Source organism: Prunus avium, chromosome 2 (genome assembly GCF_965620075.1).
Source record: "Prunus avium chromosome 2, drPruAviu1.hap1.1, whole genome shotgun sequence".
NCBI lineage: Eukaryota > Viridiplantae > Streptophyta > Magnoliopsida > Rosales > Rosaceae > Prunus > Prunus avium.
Genome location: NC_142285.1, coordinates 36,581,164 through 36,599,538, shown reverse-complemented (window position 1 = coordinate 36,599,538; position 18,375 = coordinate 36,581,164). Strand labels below are relative to the sequence as shown.

General features: G+C 35.4%; 3 protein-coding genes, 1 long non-coding RNA gene and 1 pseudogene across 6 annotated transcripts; 3 read left to right on the top strand and 2 right to left on the bottom strand.

Annotated features, from left to right (window-relative positions):
- The first annotated feature begins 1,925 nt into the window (after window positions 1–1,925).
- Window positions 1,926–5,884, top strand: LOC110764013 (cathecol O-methyltransferase 1-like). Its single transcript, XM_021966914.2, has 4 exons — window positions 1,926–2,573; window positions 4,845–5,161; window positions 5,256–5,320; window positions 5,437–5,884. Exons 1-4 carry the CDS (start codon window positions 2,107–2,109, stop codon window positions 5,731–5,733), a joined length of 1,146 nt encoding a protein of 381 aa, XP_021822606.2. The 5' UTR covers window positions 1,926–2,106; the 3' UTR covers window positions 5,734–5,884.
- Window positions 5,885–8,847: 2,963 nt separating this feature from the next.
- On the bottom strand, window positions 8,848–13,502 carry LOC148296953 (uncharacterized). Of its 2 annotated transcripts, XR_015833582.1 has the most exons (3): window positions 12,261–13,066; window positions 11,759–11,785; window positions 8,848–11,570 (listed from the first exon to the last, which is right to left on the bottom strand). It is a non-coding gene; the product is annotated as an uncharacterized LOC148296953 (long non-coding RNA). The 2 variants fall into 2 exon arrangements; XR_015833583.1 differs by lacking the exon at window positions 11,759–11,785 and having other exon boundaries at window positions 12,261–13,502.
- On the top strand, window positions 9,118–10,970 carry LOC110764023 (cathecol O-methyltransferase 1-like; annotated as a pseudogene). Its single transcript, XR_015833581.1, has 4 exons — window positions 9,118–9,572; window positions 10,075–10,390; window positions 10,489–10,553; window positions 10,670–10,970. The product of XR_015833581.1 is annotated as a cathecol O-methyltransferase 1-like (transcript).
- A 291-nt stretch (window positions 13,503–13,793) lies between the features above and the next one.
- LOC110764012 (caffeic acid 3-O-methyltransferase-like) lies at window positions 13,794–16,670 on the top strand. Its single transcript, XM_021966913.2, has 4 exons — window positions 13,794–14,351; window positions 15,634–15,950; window positions 16,048–16,112; window positions 16,229–16,670. The coding sequence occupies exons 1-4, from the start codon at window positions 13,885–13,887 to the stop codon at window positions 16,523–16,525; spliced, it is 1,146 nt and encodes a 381-aa protein (XP_021822605.2). The 5' UTR covers window positions 13,794–13,884; the 3' UTR covers window positions 16,526–16,670.
- PSI-P (photosystem I P subunit) lies at window positions 16,639–18,375 on the bottom strand. The gene is made up of 6 exons (XM_021966922.2): window positions 17,989–18,375; window positions 17,669–17,772; window positions 17,486–17,572; window positions 17,259–17,321; window positions 17,086–17,123; window positions 16,639–16,955 (listed from the first exon to the last, which is right to left on the bottom strand). The coding sequence occupies exons 1-6, from the start codon at window positions 18,152–18,154 to the stop codon at window positions 16,898–16,900; spliced, it is 516 nt and encodes a 171-aa protein (XP_021822614.1). The 5' UTR covers window positions 18,155–18,375; the 3' UTR covers window positions 16,639–16,897.

Sequence of the window (18,375 nt, the reverse complement as noted above, 5' to 3'; positions counted from 1 at the left end):
GTTAGGCGTCACTTATATGTTTGGCACATGTCAATCCTTTTGTTGGGTTAGATAGCAGCGGAAGTAGGAATTTAGATTGCTGAATATTCTTTCTTTGACTGCTAAGAGAGGCTCATGACAATGACACTTATATGGATCCCTCATGCGGACCTTCATATTAGTCATTTGATCATTTCATTATCTTAAGTAAGGTTACTATTCAGATAAATTATGTAGCTAATATGGAGGTCCACACATCTATGATCCATATATTAGGCATTGTTCTGTTTGGGGCTCGAATATTTTTGGTTCAGAATAAAAGATAATCAATCTTCTTGATTCAGAGCCTTTGTCTAATGGGGAATGCTAGCAACCTTCTCTCCAACCTTCTCTTTTGGAGCTTCTCCATTTTCCTTATGACATATGTCACTTTTCTAACACTTAAAACAATATAACTAATACATCAAATAAGCTAACATTTGTTTTCCAAGTTTACCCTTATTAAATGTATTCTCCTTCAATTTGTTCAAAAATAATTTTACAACTCTGTTACCACATGTAAAAAATTAATAACAAAAAATGTCAGTTTTTTTAAAAAGAAAAGGTCCATTATTTTTAATAGAGATAAAACGTCTATTTTTTTAAACACAAGAGAATGACCTAAAAAAACACTCAATAGAAAGATCACGTTCATTAATTGCATTTTTTTTATACTACAAAATAAAGTTAAAGAGCATTTTCAGTAATAACTAAAAATATTTTAAAACCCCCAATAATCAGATTCCAAAGGGAGTTCATAGTTTTATTTATATTTATTTATATCCCTTATTGCCTTTGGAGTCCAATTATTTGAAGAAAAAAATCCTAAAATTCTGGCATACCAAATTTTCGATTTAAACCAATGTCTCTCCTCACCCCCTTTGAAGTCTTTTAGAAAACAAAAAATAAAACTAACGTTTTTTCTTATTTAATTTTTAACAAGGTAGTAAGAAGTTTGTAATTTTTTTTTTATAAATGAGAGGAAACATTAAAATCAATATATTTAATAAGGGTAAATTTGGAAAACAAATGTTAGCTTGTTTGATGCATTAATTGCATTGTTTTAAGTGTAAAGAAAAAGACACATGTCATGAGGAAAAGTGAAAAGGTCCAAAAATGAAGGTTGCTAGCATTCCCCTTGTCTAATTCGCAAGTGAATAGGTCACACGCGGTATGCCTGTGTGAAATATCATCTTTCCAAATTCCACTAATAAAGTACCACCACGTGTAACAGAATTTTAGGCGTTCATCATTCTATGGGGTCCTTGTCAATCACTCAACAATTACCACTTTCGTAAAAGTCGTTTGGTAATTAGTACGTACCTTGATACATTGTTACTTTGGGAAAAGTTATAATAAAGACAAAATCTTGTGTGGATTCTCGAATTAACTTGATGTAATCGGCATCTTGTGTGGCTTGTTACGAATTTAACTTAAATATATTAACAATCAGTGGCGGATCTAGCTAAAAATTTCAGAAAAATAAAATATGTATGCAGCTCCCTAAACCCAAGACTCTAGAGGCATATGCATGCATGCACAAGAGAGAGAGAGAGTTTAGTATGTAAATTTTGGCTACCCGATTTTTGAATTCTGAAACTGCCACTGCCTATAACATTAAAGAGAGAGAATTTAGTATGTAAATTTTGGCTACCCGACTTTTGAATTCTAAAACAATCACAGCATATAACATTAAAGTATGCAATATCTCTTCTCACTAATCTTATGTTGCTAATGGTCATATGTGTATACATTGAATAGGTGCAAACTAAGTCACAACATGGAGAGAGAGAGAGAGAGAGAGAGAGAGAGAGAGAGAGAGAGAGAGAGAGAGAGAGAGAGAGAGAGAGAGAGAGAGAGGTATGTAAATCTTGTCTACCCAACTTTTGAATTTTACCTACCCGACTTTTGAATTCTGAGAGAGAAGTATGTAAATTTTGCCTACCCAACTTTTGAATTTTATGTACCCAACTTTTGAATTCTGAAACCACCACTGTTAACAACATAGTACTAAATGTATGTTATGTTTCCTAGCTATAAGTAAACCCACTAGCATTGAGTTTCAGAACGTAACACATAGACAGTCCAATGGCTTCTTCAATGGAGAGAAAAAGCCATCCCAAAATAAATCATGTTAAGACTGAGGATGAAATTACAAAGGAAGAGGAAGAAAAAAGCTTTAGCTATGCCCTGCAGTTGGTGGGTTCTTCTGCGCTGTCCATATCTCTACAATCAGCAATTGAGCTTGGCATTTTTGACATCATAGCCAGAATGGGTCCAGGCGCCAAGCTCTCTTCGTCTGAGATCGCAGCCAAGATTGGCACCAAGAATTCTGAGGCACCCATGATGTTGGATAGGATCCTCAGGCTCCTCACCAGCCACTCTATTGTCCATTGCTCTCTTGTTGCTGCTAATGAGGATGAAAATGGTGCGTCTGATTTTCAGAGGGTCTATAGCCTTGGCCCCGTATCCAAGTACTTTGTGAATGATGATGAAGGTGGTTCTCTAGGCCCCTTGTTGACATTGACTCAAGACAAGGTCTTCACGGAAAGCTGGTTAGTTTAGTCCTCTTTGGCTTGCTACTAAATAAGAAAAATTGATATATATCCAAATTCCTATTGAAGAGTTGGGTTTAATCATTGGATTTGGTGACTTTGATTCAAGTCCTTTGATTTTTGTGCCATATAAAATTACATTCCTATTTTAATATTTTATTATGTAATCTTTATATTATTTTATTTTTAAAATCATTTTTTGTTCCAATGTTGCCCCTTATGACTTGAATCGGGTAATAGTGATTTATGTCATATTGCCCATAGCTATATATATGTTTTTTCATATTTTTGACAATGTGTAATAGTATTTTATATACCTATTTTTTTTTATAGGTAACATACAATTTTATTTTGTCTATTTTTGCATCTGACTTATAAGTAGTCTTCTAATATATGTTCCTAACTTATAGGTAACACGATTTATCACTAAGTATTTTTCGTTGCTAATAATAACACTATTTACCTGTATGTCAGGTATATAATTTAATGTGAGTGCTTGTCTGATTGATTGGTATAATATGTGGGTCTTTATTTTTTATTGATTAAATTGTATTTTATCAATATATTTGGAATATTATCAAGGAAAGAATTCAAAATTTAAATTCTAGAATTCAATTACAAGGAAATAATGCATTAAATTTAGATTTTCAATGTGTTTTCCTTATTTACCTCAAAAGGTAAAATCAACACAACAAAAAAAGTAATAAATGTTAAAGGACCTACATCTAAAACCACAAAACGCGAGGACTAAACCCAATAACAGCTAATCGTTTTGGACCTAGATCTAAGAAGCCCAATAAGTTATCCTCTTTCCTTTCCTCCTTTATTCATTTATTACTAATTTATTACTAATTTTTTATAGAGTCGGGATGGAGGAATACACAAAAAGCCACACTTTTCGACATACCTTTTCAGCCTTTAGAGTTCAAAAAATATGAAATTTAAAAAACAATTCATATATTTATGAAGACATTTAGTCAGTACAGTCTGACGTGCCAAACGAGCCATAAGTAGCTACATAGCATATGTTTATGTGATTTCAATGGGTCCTCTTTCTCTTTGATCACTTTATACTTTGTTTTTTAAACAAGTTGAAGGCAATAGTTGTGTGAGGTGAGTGAGGCTTGGACTTCATAATACAAAGGTTTCATTGGCAGAAGGAATCACAAAATTGCATTATCTTCATCTTCTTCTTCCTTTTACAGAGTGAAACGTGTGCTCTAAAGAAAGAAAAAATTGTGACAAAGAAAGGGTTGTTTTGAATAGTTAGAGAGAGAAAATGGTTGGTATAAATGAGTGGGAAGAGAATATACAGCTAATGTAAGAAAAATACTTTATTGTAACTGGGATCGCATTGTTTTGCTATTCCCGGCCAATAATACAATGACATTGTTGATAAGTTATCACATGTGTCATTATGTTATTGGCCAGGGATAGCAAAAAGTGTTATTCCCGTTATATGAGAGTTTCTCTCTGTAGGAATAAAAAATTATCTCCTAATGTAGAGATAGTCTCGTACTGTGTGCAATGGGTTAATGACATCAATAAAACAATAAATGAGCTATCAGATGTGTTTTCAACCGTTGGATAAAGAAACATCTAAAGGCTGAAAAGGTGTGTCAAGAAGTGTAGCCTTTTGTGTGTCCCTGATCTTGACCCTTCTTATCTATTTAAGTTTGATTAATGTACTGGCACATGCAATACACATGATTATATTTAAAAAAAAAAGGAGTTTCACTAAAATACCCAAAATGGGGGCTGAAATTATAAAAATACCCAACACCCAAAACACTTTATAAACATACCCAAAACTCATCATTACACACACTCAAAACACATTTATAAACATACCCAAAACCCATCATTACACACATACCCAAAACCCATTTTGGGTATGTTTCTATGTTTAAATAGTGCTTGGGTATTTTTATAAATATATGTCTAGGATTGGGTATTTTTATAAATATCTATAATAAAAAAATTAGTATAATGAAGAAACTAGAAAACGGGAGAATGATGGAACTTGGGTGTAAGGAGACATATTCACTGTTATTATACCCAAATTAACAGACAATCTCATTCCTTAAAATGACATAATTAAAGTCCGTATGGGATCTTGGCTAGGGAAGTAACCATTAAAATTATAAATGGTCCACCCAATAATAGAAGAAAGGCCCTATATAATTCAAAGAAACAACTCACATAGTTTGTGCTTATTATAATACTAATAGGGTTTCTAACTCCAACTTTCTACACATAATAAATCTACAGGTCTCAACTGAAAGATGCAGTTGTTGAAGGAGGAATTCCATTCAACAGGGTCCATGGCATGCAAACTTTTGAGTTTCTAGGTTTGGACCCCAGGTTTAATAAAGTGTTCAACACAGGAATGTTTAACCACACCACTTTTGTCATCAAGAAACTTCTTCATATCTACAAGGGCTTTGAAGACAAGAACCTCACACAACTTGTTGATGTTGGTGGTGGTTTGGGAGTGACCCTTAATCTGATCACATCTAAATATCAACATATAAAGGGTATCAATTTCGACTTGCCCCATGTCGTCAATCATGCCCCTTCCTATCCTGGTAGGACTTTAATTTATTTGATTCAATGTGAAATCTTAGTTTTTGCTTCATCTGAAGTGTGCAGCATAAAATGGGAGGTAAATTTTTTTTGCAGGTGTGGAACATGTTGGAGGAGACATGTTTGCTAGTGTTCCAAGTGGGGATGCCATTTTTCTGAAGGTAATTTTTGAATTTCTCAAGCATTAATTAAAATTTTGGTTTTCTTCTTTTAGTTTAACAATGGTAACTATATATATGAAGCTGTTCTACTTGTCTTCTGATACATTTGTTTGTAGTGGATACTTCATAATTGGAGCGACGAGCACTGCCTAAAGCTGTTGAAGAATTGTTACAAAGCTATTCCAGACAATGGAAAAGTGATTGTTGTGGAAGAACTACTTCCAGCTATGCCAGATACTCGCACTGCTGTGAAATGCACTTCCCAACTTGATGTGATTATGATGGCTCAAATTCCGGGAGCGAAGGAGAGGAGTGAACAAGAATTCATGGCCCTGGCAACTGGTGCTGGATTTAGTGGCATCAGATATGAATGTTTTGTCTGTAACCTTTGGGTTATGGAATTCTTTAAGTAGCCTAGTGATATGGAAGCTTACGCACTAAAATGAAAGTGTTCCGAGCCGGTGCTCACATCACATCAATAACAAAAACACTCAATTCAAGAATATTTGCAAATGTTTCTCGTCTATAAGCAAGAAATTATTTAAGACTCAGAACATTTTGTCTGCAGATTATTTTACTTTTATCTTTCCCTTTTAAAGTAAAGTAACAAATCTTTCATTCGGCTTTGGTCAACGAGTAAAACAAATCTTTATAGTCTTCCTTTTCTGGACACAAAACACAGAGTTCAAAAGTTAAATTGAGATTGGCATTTTGTATTATATCGTAGGAAAAAAGGCTCTACAGCTTTAAGCCTTTAGCCCTGGTGTGTGTCCAAGTACTCTGTGACAAATGAATGGTGCTTCCTTGCGAAATTCTATAGTGAGGATTTTGGCTCCTTACCTATTTATTTAGTCCTATTGTAATTCAGAATTATTTCCTATTGTATTTAGAGTTAATACATCTTTGTACTTCTTTATAAATACCTCCATAATAAAGAACAATACAACATATATGAATACGCTTATTAGGTAAAACTCTGGTGTTACGATGTCCGTAGTTTAAACCTAGCTTCGTGCTCACTCTTTCATCATTAGGCCACCTATGACCAAAGTGTCAGCTTGACCCGCATACAGTAAACAAGGCTCATTCACAATACACATAATAAGGAAAAAACGAGAGAAGGATAAAGCAAAAGAGGTAGCTCCTCCTCCTGTGACAAAGAGAGTATGTCCCCATATGGCTGTGGCACGTTCTTATGAAATCTCAATCTAATAATAATAAATAAAAATATTGAAGACATTGTATTTATATAATTAATTTAAGATTACCTTTTATCCACTCGAGCGGTGACACACTGACGAGGTAAGGTAACAATATTGTTGTTGTTACAGTTACAGACATTCTAAGGGATGACAATGTGTTTCTTCAAGCTGATGCTGATAGTCTGGAGTTGTCATGAACTTTTGTTTGTACCCTTTTTATGTGTTGCACTCTTTTTCCTTCATCTCAGGTTTTGTCCCACTGAGTTTTCCTAGGCAATGTTTTAATGAGGCCACGTTTGTTCGCTCGAGTCTGTAACCTTTCCCAATTTTAATGAACATTTACCACTTCCACTCAAAAAAAAAAAGGGGGATGACAAAAAAACTGATGTTTAAAAGATATGCATTGCTGTCTTGCTTTATTTTTAATGTTTAACAAATAGAATCATATCTAAACAAAATATATAAAAGCACAAAAAGGCATCTCTTATGCATTCTACATGGCCATAGCTCAGAAGAGTTTTTATCCCTTATTTATATTTTCTTTCTTTTTTCAATAATTTTTTTTTGAGATCATGATTCATGGAGTGTAAAGTCCAATTCGTAAGTCATGAGCCAGCTCATGGTGCAGTTGATAATTTTTGTCCCAGCCAGTAATTTCATTGAAAAGAAGGGAAAGAAAAAAGAAAGAAGGAGAATTTCAATGAATTAGACGTGGGTTGAAAACTCAGTTATACAAGGAAAAGAAAAAGGTCCATGTAAGTTTGCAAGGGAAAGAAAAAAGAAAGAAGGATAATCAATCTTCTTGATTCAGAGCCTTTGTTTAATGGGGAATGCTAGCAACCTTCTCTCCAACCTTCTCTTTTGGACCTTCTCCATTTTCCTCATGACATGTGTCACTTTTCTTACACTTAACACAATGTAACTAATACATCAAATAAGCTAACATTTGTTTTCCAAGTTTACCCTTATTAAATGTATTCTCCTTCAATTTGTTCAAAAATAATTTTACAACTCTCTTACCACATGTAAAAAATTAATAATAAAAAATGTCAGTTTTTTTAAAAAGAAAAGGTCCATTTTTTTATAGAGATAAAACATCTATTTTTTTAAACACAAAAGAATGACCTAAAGAAACACTCAATAGAAAGATCACGTTCATTAATTGCATTTTTTTATACTACTAAATAAAGTTAAAGAGCATTTTCGTAATAACTAAAAATATTTTAAAACCCCCAATAATCAGATTCCAAAGGGAGTTCATAGTTTTATTTATATTTATATGAGTGGTGATTTCCCCATTCCAATTTTATCAACTTACACTCCATTTTATAACTAAAAAAGGAGTGTAAGCGGATAAAATTGGAGTGGGGAAATCATTACCCTTTATTTATATCCTTTATTGCCTTTGGAGTCCGATTATTTGAAGAAAAAAAATCCTAAAATTCTGGCATACCAAATTTTCGATTTAAACCAATAAAACTAACGTTTTTTCTTATTTAATTTTTAACAAGGTGGTAAGAAGTTTGTTATTTTATTTTATTTTATTTTATAAATTAGAGGAAACATTAAAATCAATATATTTAATAAGGGTAAATTTGGAAAATAAATGTTAGCTTGTTTGATGCATTAATTGCATTGTTTAAAGTGTAAGGAAAAAGACACATGTCATGAGAAAATGGGAAAATGTCCAAAAGAGAAAGTTGCTAGCATTTCCCTTGTCTAATTCGCAAGTGAATACGCGGTATGCCTGTGTGAAATATCATCTTTCCAAATTCAACTAATAAAGTACCACCACGTGTAACATAATTTTAGGCGTTCATCATTCTATGAGGTCCTTGTCAATCACTCAAGAATTACCACTTTCATGAAAAGTCGTTTGGTAATTAGTACGTACCATCCTTGATACATTGTTACTTTGGGAAAAGTTATAATAAAGACAAAATCTTGTGTGGATTCTCGAATTAACTTGATGTAATCGGCATCTTGTGTGGCTTGTTACGAATTTAACTTAAATATATTAACAATCAATGGCGGATCTAGCTAAAAATTTCAGAAAAATAAAATATGTATGCAGCTCCCTAAACCCAAGACTCTAGAGGCATATGCATGCATGCACAAGAGAGAGAGAGAGAGAGAGAGTTTAGTATGTAAATTTTGGCTACCCGACTTTTGAATTCTAAAACAATCACAGCATATAACATTAAAGTATGCAATATCTCTTCTCACTAATCTTATGTTGCTAATGGTCATATGTGTATACATTGAATAGGTGCAAACTAGGTCACAACATGGAGAGAGAGAGAGAGAGAGAGAGAGAGAGAGAGAGAGGTATGTAAATCTTGTCTACCCAACTTTTGAATTTTACCTACCCGACTTTTGAATTCTGAGAGAGAAGTATGTAAATTTTGCCTACCCAACTTTTGAATTTTACCAACCCGACTTCTGAATTTTGAAACCGCCACTGTTAACAACATAGTACTAAATTAGTATTCCAACTGTCTTAAGATTATATACTAATTGTATGTTATGTTTCCTAGCTATAAGTAAACCCATTCCACTAGCATTGAGTTTCAGAACGTAAACATAGACAGTCCAATGGCTTCTTCATTGGAGAGAAAAAGCCATCCCAAAATAAATCATGCTGAGCCTGAGGATGAAATTACAAAGGAAGAGGAAGATGAAAGCTTCTGCTATGCCATCCAGCTGGTGGGTTCTTCTGTGCTGTCCATGTCTCTGCAATCAGCAGTCGAGCTTGGGGTTTTTGACATCATAGCCAGAGAGGGTCCAGACTCCAAGCTCTCTTCGTCTGAGATTGCAGCCAAGATTGGCACCAAGAACCCTGAGGCACCCATGATGGTGGATAGAATCCTCAGGCTCCTCGCCAGCCACTCTGTTCTTAATTGCTCTGCTGTTGCTGCTAATGGTGGGTCTGATTTTCAGAGGCTCTACAGCCTTGCCCCTGTGTCTAAGTACTTTGTGAATGATGAAGAAGGTGTTTCTTTAGGCCCCGTTTTGACATTGATTCAAGACAAGGTCTACATGGAAAGCTGGTTAGTTTAAGCCCACTTGCCCCTGCTACTAATTAATTATCCTCTTTCCTTTTCTATATTTTCTTAATTTATTTTTAATCTTTTGACTAATTATTATTATTATTATTATTTAAGTTTGATTAATATATTGGCACATGCATTACTCATAATTATATTAAAATTAGTATAATGGGAAAACCAGAAAACTACTCGGGAATGATCAAACTTCTGTGTAAGGGGATGGACTCACTCCATAGTCCTTAAAATGGCATAATATTAAAGTCAGTCTGGGAATCTTGGCTAGGGAAGTAACTATTAAAATTATACATGGTACACCCAATAATAGAAGAAAGGCCCTATATAATTCAACTTTTATTAAGTTCCCCAAATCAAAGAAACAAACCACATAGTTTGTACTAATTATAATACAAATAGCCAATAGGGTATCTAGTTTGTGCTAATTATAATACAAATAGCCAATAGGGTATCTAACTCCAACTTTCTACACATAATAAATTCACAGGTCTCAACTGAAAGATGCAGTTGTTGAAGGAGGAGTTCCATTTAACAGGGTCCATGGCATGCACGGTTTTGGTTATCCAGGTTTGGACCCCAGGTTTAATCAAGCGTTCAACACAGCAATGTTTAACCTCACCACCATTGTCATCAAGAAACTTCTTCATATCTACGAGGGTCTTGAAGACAAGAACCTCACACAACTTGTTGATGTTGGTGGTGGTTTGGGAGTGACACTAATCTGATCACATCTAAATATCAACATATAAAGGGTATCAATTTTGACTTGCCCCATGTCGTAAATCATGCCCCTTCCTATCCTGGTAGGACTTATTTGATTCATTGTCAAATCTTCGTTTTTGCTTCATCGGAAGTGGTATGCAGCATATATAAAATGGAAGTTAAATATTATTTTTTGCAGGTGTGGAACATGTTGGAGGAGACATGTTTGCTAGTGTTCCAAGTGGGGATGCCATTTTTATGAAGGTAATTTTTGAATTTCTCAAGCATTAATTAAATTTTTGGTTTTCTTCTTTTTGTTTAACAATGGTAACCATATATATGAAGCTGTTCTACTTGTCTTCTGATACATTTGTTTGTAGTGGATGCTTCATGATTGGAGCGATGAGCACTGCCTAAAGCTGTTGAAGAATTGTTACAAAGCTATTCCAGACAATGGAAAAGTGATTGTTGTGGAAGAACTACTTCCAGCTATGCCAGATAATCGCACTGCTGTGAAAAGCACTTCCCAACTTGATGTGATGATGATGACTCAAAATCCGGGAGGGAAGGAGAGGAGTGAACAAGAATTCATGGCCCTGGCAACTGGTGCTGGATTTAGTGGCATCAGATATGAATGTTTTGTCTGTAACTTTTGGGTTATGGAGTTCTTTAAGTAACTAAGGCATATGAAAACTTACACACTAAAATGTAGGTGTTAAGTCTTCAAGGCTAATAAAAGATTGGCAAATGTTTCTTATCTATAAGCAAGAAAATACTGAAGACTCAGAGTACTGCACCTAAAGTCTGCAGATTATTATTTTACTTAATTTACTTTGATCTTTCCCTTCTAAAGTAACAGAAGAAACGTAATGATATGAGTTACACATATCTATTCTAAGTTCCACAGCATCATGCATCCAATTAAGTGGTCACCAATAGACAGGATCAGAGTCAAACATTAATTGAGACATATTAAAGAAAACTGCAGGAAAGGTTGATGCATCCCGATTTACGGCTCGACTGGGGTGGTTTAAAAACTTAAACGCTGTGGAACACTATGCTCCATAAGCCCTATTTGATAACTATAACAGCACAAACTACAAAGGCCATCAAAACCCATCTTTGGAGGTTTGTATCTCACCATTCTTCTTCAGCCACATAAACAGAAGGAATAGTCTAATGAAACTAGCAAGTACATTATAAAAGATGCTAAGAACATTATACCTGGGTAACACCATTTGTCTTGCATTGAAATTTCGGAGGCCACAGCTCCTAGAAGTCCTGTGAAAGAGAAGAGGTGTCAGATGACCTAATTTAAGGTATCATAAGAATTTGGATATCTTCAACTTTGTCATAAGCCAAGGGAAAAGACAACAATCCAAGGAACACATATATAGTTCCTTGAATAATTTTGCTTTTAGCAATTCTGAATGTACTTTGGAAACACCATTCACAGTATGGGAGCTTACAATCGCCGGGTTTGCCATTCGGATACTCTGTCAAATTAAATGGCAATTAATGGTCAAATTGCTAAACATTTTCTCATCAAGAAGACCAAAGAATCCTTAATAAACACCTTAAGAATGTACTTTTGAAAGGGGAAAAAAGAAGCCAAAAACTCATACAAAAGACTGCCTTGCAGAGATTTCCAAATGCCCCTTTTTTTCTATCCTCTTCTTTTGTTATGTCATCATTTAAGAGAGGATTATGATTGCAAGAATAAGCACAATGGTGTATGGATTAACTGTAAAAATACTACAGATAATACCAGACGCCAACCACAACAATTGGAAGCCCAGAATCATAAATCTACCACGAATACAATCAAATATACCATGAAATACTATATCTATTATAATTAGTTTATAAAGGAAAGCATAACAATCTGATGGAAATAGAACTCTAGGAGTAAAGATGAACCTAGAATAAAATCAATCAAATCAATATACAGATAGCGAAGAGAAAAAGTACCATTACATGAGAAAAATCATTGAATTCGGATCGTACAAGGTCGTTTGGGAGAGAGCGAACAGAGAAGAGAATAAGGCGGGAGAGGGAAAGAAAACCTAGGTTTTATGCCTAACAACAAACGAGTATATACCAATCTAAAATCTTGAAATAGTCAGAATCCTTTCTTTCTTTCTCTAGAGAATTTGGCATGCACTTGCTCCTCTATGGATGAAGGCCCTTTCTTCCTCTCTCCATTTCCTCAGAATCCTTTCTTTCCTTCCCTTTTCTTCAATCAACTAGAAGTATAAACTCGGGTTTTTTATTTATTTATTTTTGTAACAGTATAGCCGCTCGGCTATACTGGTTTTGAAACGGGGGGCAATAATCGCTAGGCAGATCCTTTTTTTTATTTTATTAAAGAGTAATTGAGCTTGGCCATGCAGCTGGTGGGTTCTTATGAACTGTCCATATCTCTGCAATCAACAATTGAGCTTGGCGTTTTCGACATCATAGCGAGAGAGGCTAAATCTTCATCTGAGATTGCAGCCAAGATTGGCACCCATGATGATGGATAGGATCCTCAGGCTCCTCACCAGCCATTCTGTTCTCCATTCCTCTCTTGCTGCTGCTAATTAGGATGAAAATGGTGGGTCTGATTTTCTGAGGGTCTATAGCCTTGGCCCTGTGTCTAAGTACTTTGGGCCCCTTGATGGCATTGATTGGCTCAAGACAAGATCTTCATGGAAAGCTAGTTATTGTTTTTGTTAAAGGGAAAATTTTGAGTGGTTTGGGTTTGAGTAGGCAGAAGAAAGTTGATTGAATTGGGTATTGGGTAATTTTTGGTTTGGCAAAAAATGGAGTAGGCGGCTGCCTACCCTACTCTTAAGGTAGGACGGCCCCTGGTGGGTTGGGTTTGAGTAGGTAGAAGAAATTTGATTTTATTGAATATTGGATAATTTTTGGTTTGGGAAAAAACCAAATGATATGAATTACAAAATGAAGACAAAGTACATTTATAACCTTGGTTAGAATAAGCTTATGCAAACAAAATGATGTTCACATATTTATGAACAATGCTGTGAGATATACACATATGTATGTATAAGCTTCAAAAACCGACCACAAGTTCTTCTCATATCTCAGCAGCATTACTTTTCAGGTTTGCTCTAGCCGCTCCCAATTATATATTTGTATGTGACTTTACTCTTCTGCGTCAAAGCTTCCCTGAAATTTATATATTCAATAAAAGTATCGATAAGACATTTTATATTTTTTCGCTATCTAAGTGTACACCATCAAGCCGTGATGAATTGCGCCAAAGAAAGATCTCAAGGTTTGGTCGACTTTTCAATTGAGTGGTTTAATGTTGGGTCAAATCAACATTCACAACTATCTTATTTCATAATTTAGGCAGAACATAAGTTAGGCATACCTTATTTCATAAATATATGTTAAATTTCATAGACAGGCCAACGGCTCATTATTAGCAGCACCGATATTGTACCCTACTTAATCACTTACAAAACCCAATAGGTGTGGAGTTTTATCACAAAAATCTCGGTGTTATTAGGAGTAGAACCAACCGCTTATATAAATTGTAATTTATTTAGTAAGTTTTGGACGTGGGACTTTTATATCTTCAACAATGGCTTCTTCATTGGAGAGGAAAAGTCATCCCAAAATAAATCATGTTGAGACTGAGCATGAAATTACAAAGGAAGAGGAAGAAGAAAGTTTTTGCTATGCCATGCAGTTGGTGGGTTCTTCTGCGCTGTCCGTATCTCTACAATCAGCAATCGAACTTGGCGTTTTTGACATCATAGCCAGAGAGGGTCCAGGCGCCAAGCTCTCTTCATCTGAGATCGCAGCCAAGATTGGCACCAAGAATTCTGAGGCACCCATGATGATGGATAGGATCCTCAGGCTCCTCACCAGCCACTCTGTTCTCCATTGCTCTCTTGTTGCTGCTAATGAGGATGAAAATGGTGCGTCTGATTTTCAAAGGGCCTATAGCCTTGGCCCCGTATCCAAGTACTTTGTGAATGATGAAGAAGGTGGTTCTCTGGGCCCCTTTATGGCATTGACTCAAGACAAGGTCTGCATGGAAACCTGGTTAGTTCAGTCCTCTTGGCCTTGTTACTAAATAAGTTATCCTCTTTTCTTTCCTCCTTTATTCATTTATTACTAATTTATTACTAATTTTTTATAGAGTCGGGATGGAGGAATACACAAAAAGCCACACTTTTCGACATACCTTTTCAGCCTTTAGAGTTCAAAAAATATGATATTTAAAAAAAACAATTCATATATTTATGAAGACATTTAGTCAGTAGAGTCTGACGTACCAAACGAGCCCTAAGTTGCTATATAGCATATGTTTATGTGATTTCAATGGGTCATCTTTCTCTTTGATAACTTTGTATTCTGTTTTTTAAACAAGTTGAAGGCAATAGTTGTGTGAGGTGAGGTGAGGCTTGGACTTCATAATACAAAGGTTTCATTGGCAGAAGGAATCACAAAATTGCATTATCTTCATCTTCTTCTTGCTTTTACAGAGTGGAACGTGTGCTTTAAAGAAAGAAAAAGTGATGACAGAGGAAAGGGTTGTTCTGAATAGTTAGAGAGAGAAAATGGTTGGTATAAACGAGGGGGAAGAGAATATACAGCTAATGTAGGAAAAAATACTTTATTGTAACGGGGATAGTACTGTTTTGCTATTCCTAGCCAATAATACAATGACACTGTTGATAAGTTATCTCATATGTCATTATGTTATTGGCCAAATATAGCAAAAAGTGTTATCCCCGTTGTTTGAGAGTTTCTCTCTATAGGAAAAAAATTCTCTCCTAATGTAGAGAGGCTCGTACTGTGTGCAGTAGGTTAATGACACCAATAAAATAATAAATGAGCTATCAGATGTGTTTTCCACCGTTGGATGAAGAAACATCTAAAGGTTGAAAAGGTGTGTCAAGAAGTGTAGCTTTTTGTGTGTCCCTGATCTTGACCCTCTTTATCTATTTAAGTTTGATTAATGTACTGGCACATGCATTACACATGATTATATAAAATTAAAAAAATTAGTATAATGAAGAAACTAGAAAACTATGGGAGAATGATGGAACTTGGGTGTAAGGAGATATTCACTGTTATTATACCCAAATTTACAGACAATCTCATTCCTTAAAATGGCATAATTAAAGTCAGTCTGGGATCTTGGCTAGGGAAGTAACTATTAAAATTATAAATGGTCCACCCAATAATAGAAGAAAGGCCCTTTATATAGTTCAAATTTTATTAAGTTCCCCAAGTCAAAGAAACAACTCACATAGTTTGTGCTAATTGTAATACTAATAGGGTATCTAACTCCAACTTTCTACACATAATAAATCTACAGGTCTCAACTGAAAGATGCAGTTGTTGAAGGAGGAATTCCATTTAACATGGCCCATGGCATGCCAACTTTTGAGTTTCTAGGTTCGGACCCCAGGTTTAATCAAGTGTTCAACACAGCAATGTTTAACCAGACCACCATTGTCATCAAGAAACTTCTTCACATCTACAAGGGTTTTCAAGACAAGAACCTCACACAACTTGTTGATGTTGGTGGTGGCTTTGGAGTGACCCTTAATCTGATCACATCTAGATATCCCCATATAAGGGGTATCAATTACGACTTGCCCCATGTCGTAAATCATGCCCCTTCCTATCCTGGTAGGACTTTAATTTATTTGATTCAATGTGAAATCTTAGTTTTTGCTTCATCAGAAGCAGTGTGCAGCATAAAATGGGAGTTAAATTTTTTTTGCAGGTGTGGAACATGTTGGAGGAGACATGTTTGCTAGTGTTCCAAGTGGGGATGCCATTTTTATGAAGGTAATTTTTGAATTTCTCAAGCATTAATTCAATTTTTGGTTTTCTTCTTTTAGTTTAACAATGGTAACTATATATATGAAGCTGTTCTACTTGTCTTCTGATACATTTGTTTGTAGTCGATACTTCATGATTGGAGCGATGAGCACTGCCTAAAGCTGTTGAAGAATTGTTACAAAGCTATTCCAGACAATGGAAAAGTGATTGTTGTGGGAGCACTACTTCCAGCTATGCCAGATACTCGCACTGCTGTGAAAAGCACTTCCCAATTTGATGTGATGATGATGACTCATGTTCGGGGAGGGAAGGAGAGGAGTGAACAAGAACTCATGGCCCTGGCAACTGGTGCTGGATTTAGTGGCATCAGATATGAATGTTTTGTCTGTAACCTTTGGGTTATGGAGTTCTTTAAGTAACCAAGGCATATGAAAATTCATACACTAAAATGAAAGTGTTAAGGCTCCAAGCCTAATAAAAGATTGGCAAATGTTTCTTATCTATAAGCAAGAAAATATTTCAGACTCGGAACTGCACATAAAGTCTGCAGATTATTTTACTTAATTTACTTTGATCTTTCCCTTCTAAAGTAACATAAGAAACGTAATGATATGAATTACAAAATGAAGACAAAGTACATTTATAACCGTGGTTAGAATAAGCTTATGCAAACAAAATGAAGAATGTCCACATATTTATGAACAATGCTGCGAGATATACACATGTATAAGCTTCAAAAACCGACCACAAGTTCTTTTCCTATCTCAGCAGCATTACTTTTCGGGTTTGCTCTAGCCGCTCCCGATTATATCTTTGTATGTGTCTTTAATCTTCTGCGTCAAAGCTTCCCTGAAATTTCAAACAAAAGATATGCCATGGAAATTCTATATGTTACTATGGCAAATCTTTTTTGGACCAATTAAAAGAAATATAAACTACTTATATTCCAATAAAGGTTTTTGTAGCAAATTGTACTCACCTGTCTGGTTTGAAAACAAGGTTCTTGTATGCAAACCACTGCAAAGATGCATAAGAAAGGCAGGGTGGTAAGAAGTAGGAAAGTGCAAGAAGTAGTGAATTGGGTTCTTTTATGGCATAATCTTAATTGAAAAGTTTCTAAAAGAATGCAAAAGCAAACAAAATCCAACTTACCCCAGTGTAGCCAATGCCTACAAGCTCAAGAACACCAGGGACTAAGGGAAGCCTATCAATTGCCTGTTACAAACATACCCATCAAGCAGATTAACCAGTCAATAATCGAATAATCGAGTAAGAAATTAGCTACTCAAATCTACAGAAATAAAAACACAGCAACTTAAAATTTTAATTTGGAAACTATGAGAAGCTAACACAGAATGTGGATAAGGAGAGAGACACACCGAGATCAATCCAGTGGAGCCCCATAGTGCAACAGCACCGGCCACCGCAAGTGAAGACACTGCATACTTATCTTCAACTTTTTCCCACTAGAAAGCAAAAACAAATCATTTTGTGTCATCTAACTTGCTGAGCTCCTTCATACAAAAACACTAGATAGTGCCATAACTGAATGAAAGGCTTACAGCTTCTTGAACTGTCTTCACAATCTCTGGGAACTCAGTTGTAGCCACTTCTGCAGGTGCTTCCCCTGTGGCCATGGCCATGACATTGCGCGCAATCTTACGACCTAAAAGAAATAAAAAAGAAATATCAGTATATATGCATTTTCTATCTAGATATCTAACATGTTATGTTACTAGACTGTCAATCTAAATGATACGTTTGAATAAAATTTAACTTGATCAATCGTCTAGATTGGTCAAATTGTTTGGAAAAACAAAATTTTCATCAAACATATAAAGTACTTTGTAAATACTAATGATAGTAATCATGGATGGCTCACAATAGGCAGTAGTCTTCCCTGGGCGGTTCTGAGACTGAACCAGGGGTGGAGGAAGCGTAGGGAGGGTCACACATTGCGGCGATGATGCTGCCGAGTGGCGGGGAGCCTTGGTATCAACAAGGGTGGATGAGGAGGAGATGGAAAGTGTGGAGGAGCTAGAGGCCATGGCTATTGAATCCCCTACAGGTTATTTAAGTCCTATGAGAGATTCTGAGGCCACCAAGGATGAGAAATTTGATACAGTAGTGTCTGATGAGTTTCAACTTATCTTTCTAGTTATCTTTGTTCTTGGTTTGTAATTTTGGAGGGGTTTTGATTATTTTGCAATGGACAGTGGAGATGGTGTTCTCTCAAGTTTGGGGATGGAGAACCACCCATTCCTCTTCA

Bases quoted from the DNA above. Each gene is read 5' to 3' on its own strand.
- LOC110764013 (XM_021966914.2), top strand. From the start codon at position 2,107: ATGGCTTCTTCAATGGAGAGAAAAAGCCATCCCAAAATAAATCATGTT. The intron at 2,574-4,844 runs GTTAGTTTAGTC...ATAAATCTACAG, and splicing joins AAGGTCTTCACGGAAAGCTG to GTCTCAACTGAAAGATGCAG. The intron at 5,321-5,436 runs GTAATTTTTGAA...ATTTGTTTGTAG, and splicing joins GGGATGCCATTTTTCTGAAG to TGGATACTTCATAATTGGAG.
- LOC110764012 (XM_021966913.2), top strand. From the start codon at position 13,885: ATGGCTTCTTCATTGGAGAGGAAAAGTCATCCCAAAATAAATCATGTT. The intron at 14,352-15,633 runs GTTAGTTCAGTC...ATAAATCTACAG, and splicing joins AAGGTCTGCATGGAAACCTG to GTCTCAACTGAAAGATGCAG. The intron at 16,113-16,228 runs GTAATTTTTGAA...ATTTGTTTGTAG, and splicing joins GGGATGCCATTTTTATGAAG to TCGATACTTCATGATTGGAG.
- PSI-P (XM_021966922.2), bottom strand. From the start codon at position 18,154: ATGGCCTCTAGCTCCTCCACACTTTCCATCTCCTCCTCATCCACCCTT. The intron at 17,573-17,668 runs GTAAGCCTTTCA...TTTGCTTTCTAG, and splicing joins TGAAGACAGTTCAAGAAGCT to TGGGAAAAAGTTGAAGATAA. The intron at 17,124-17,258 runs GTAAGTTGGATT...GCATCTTTGCAG, and splicing joins TAGGCATTGGCTACACTGGG to TGGTTTGCATACAAGAACCT.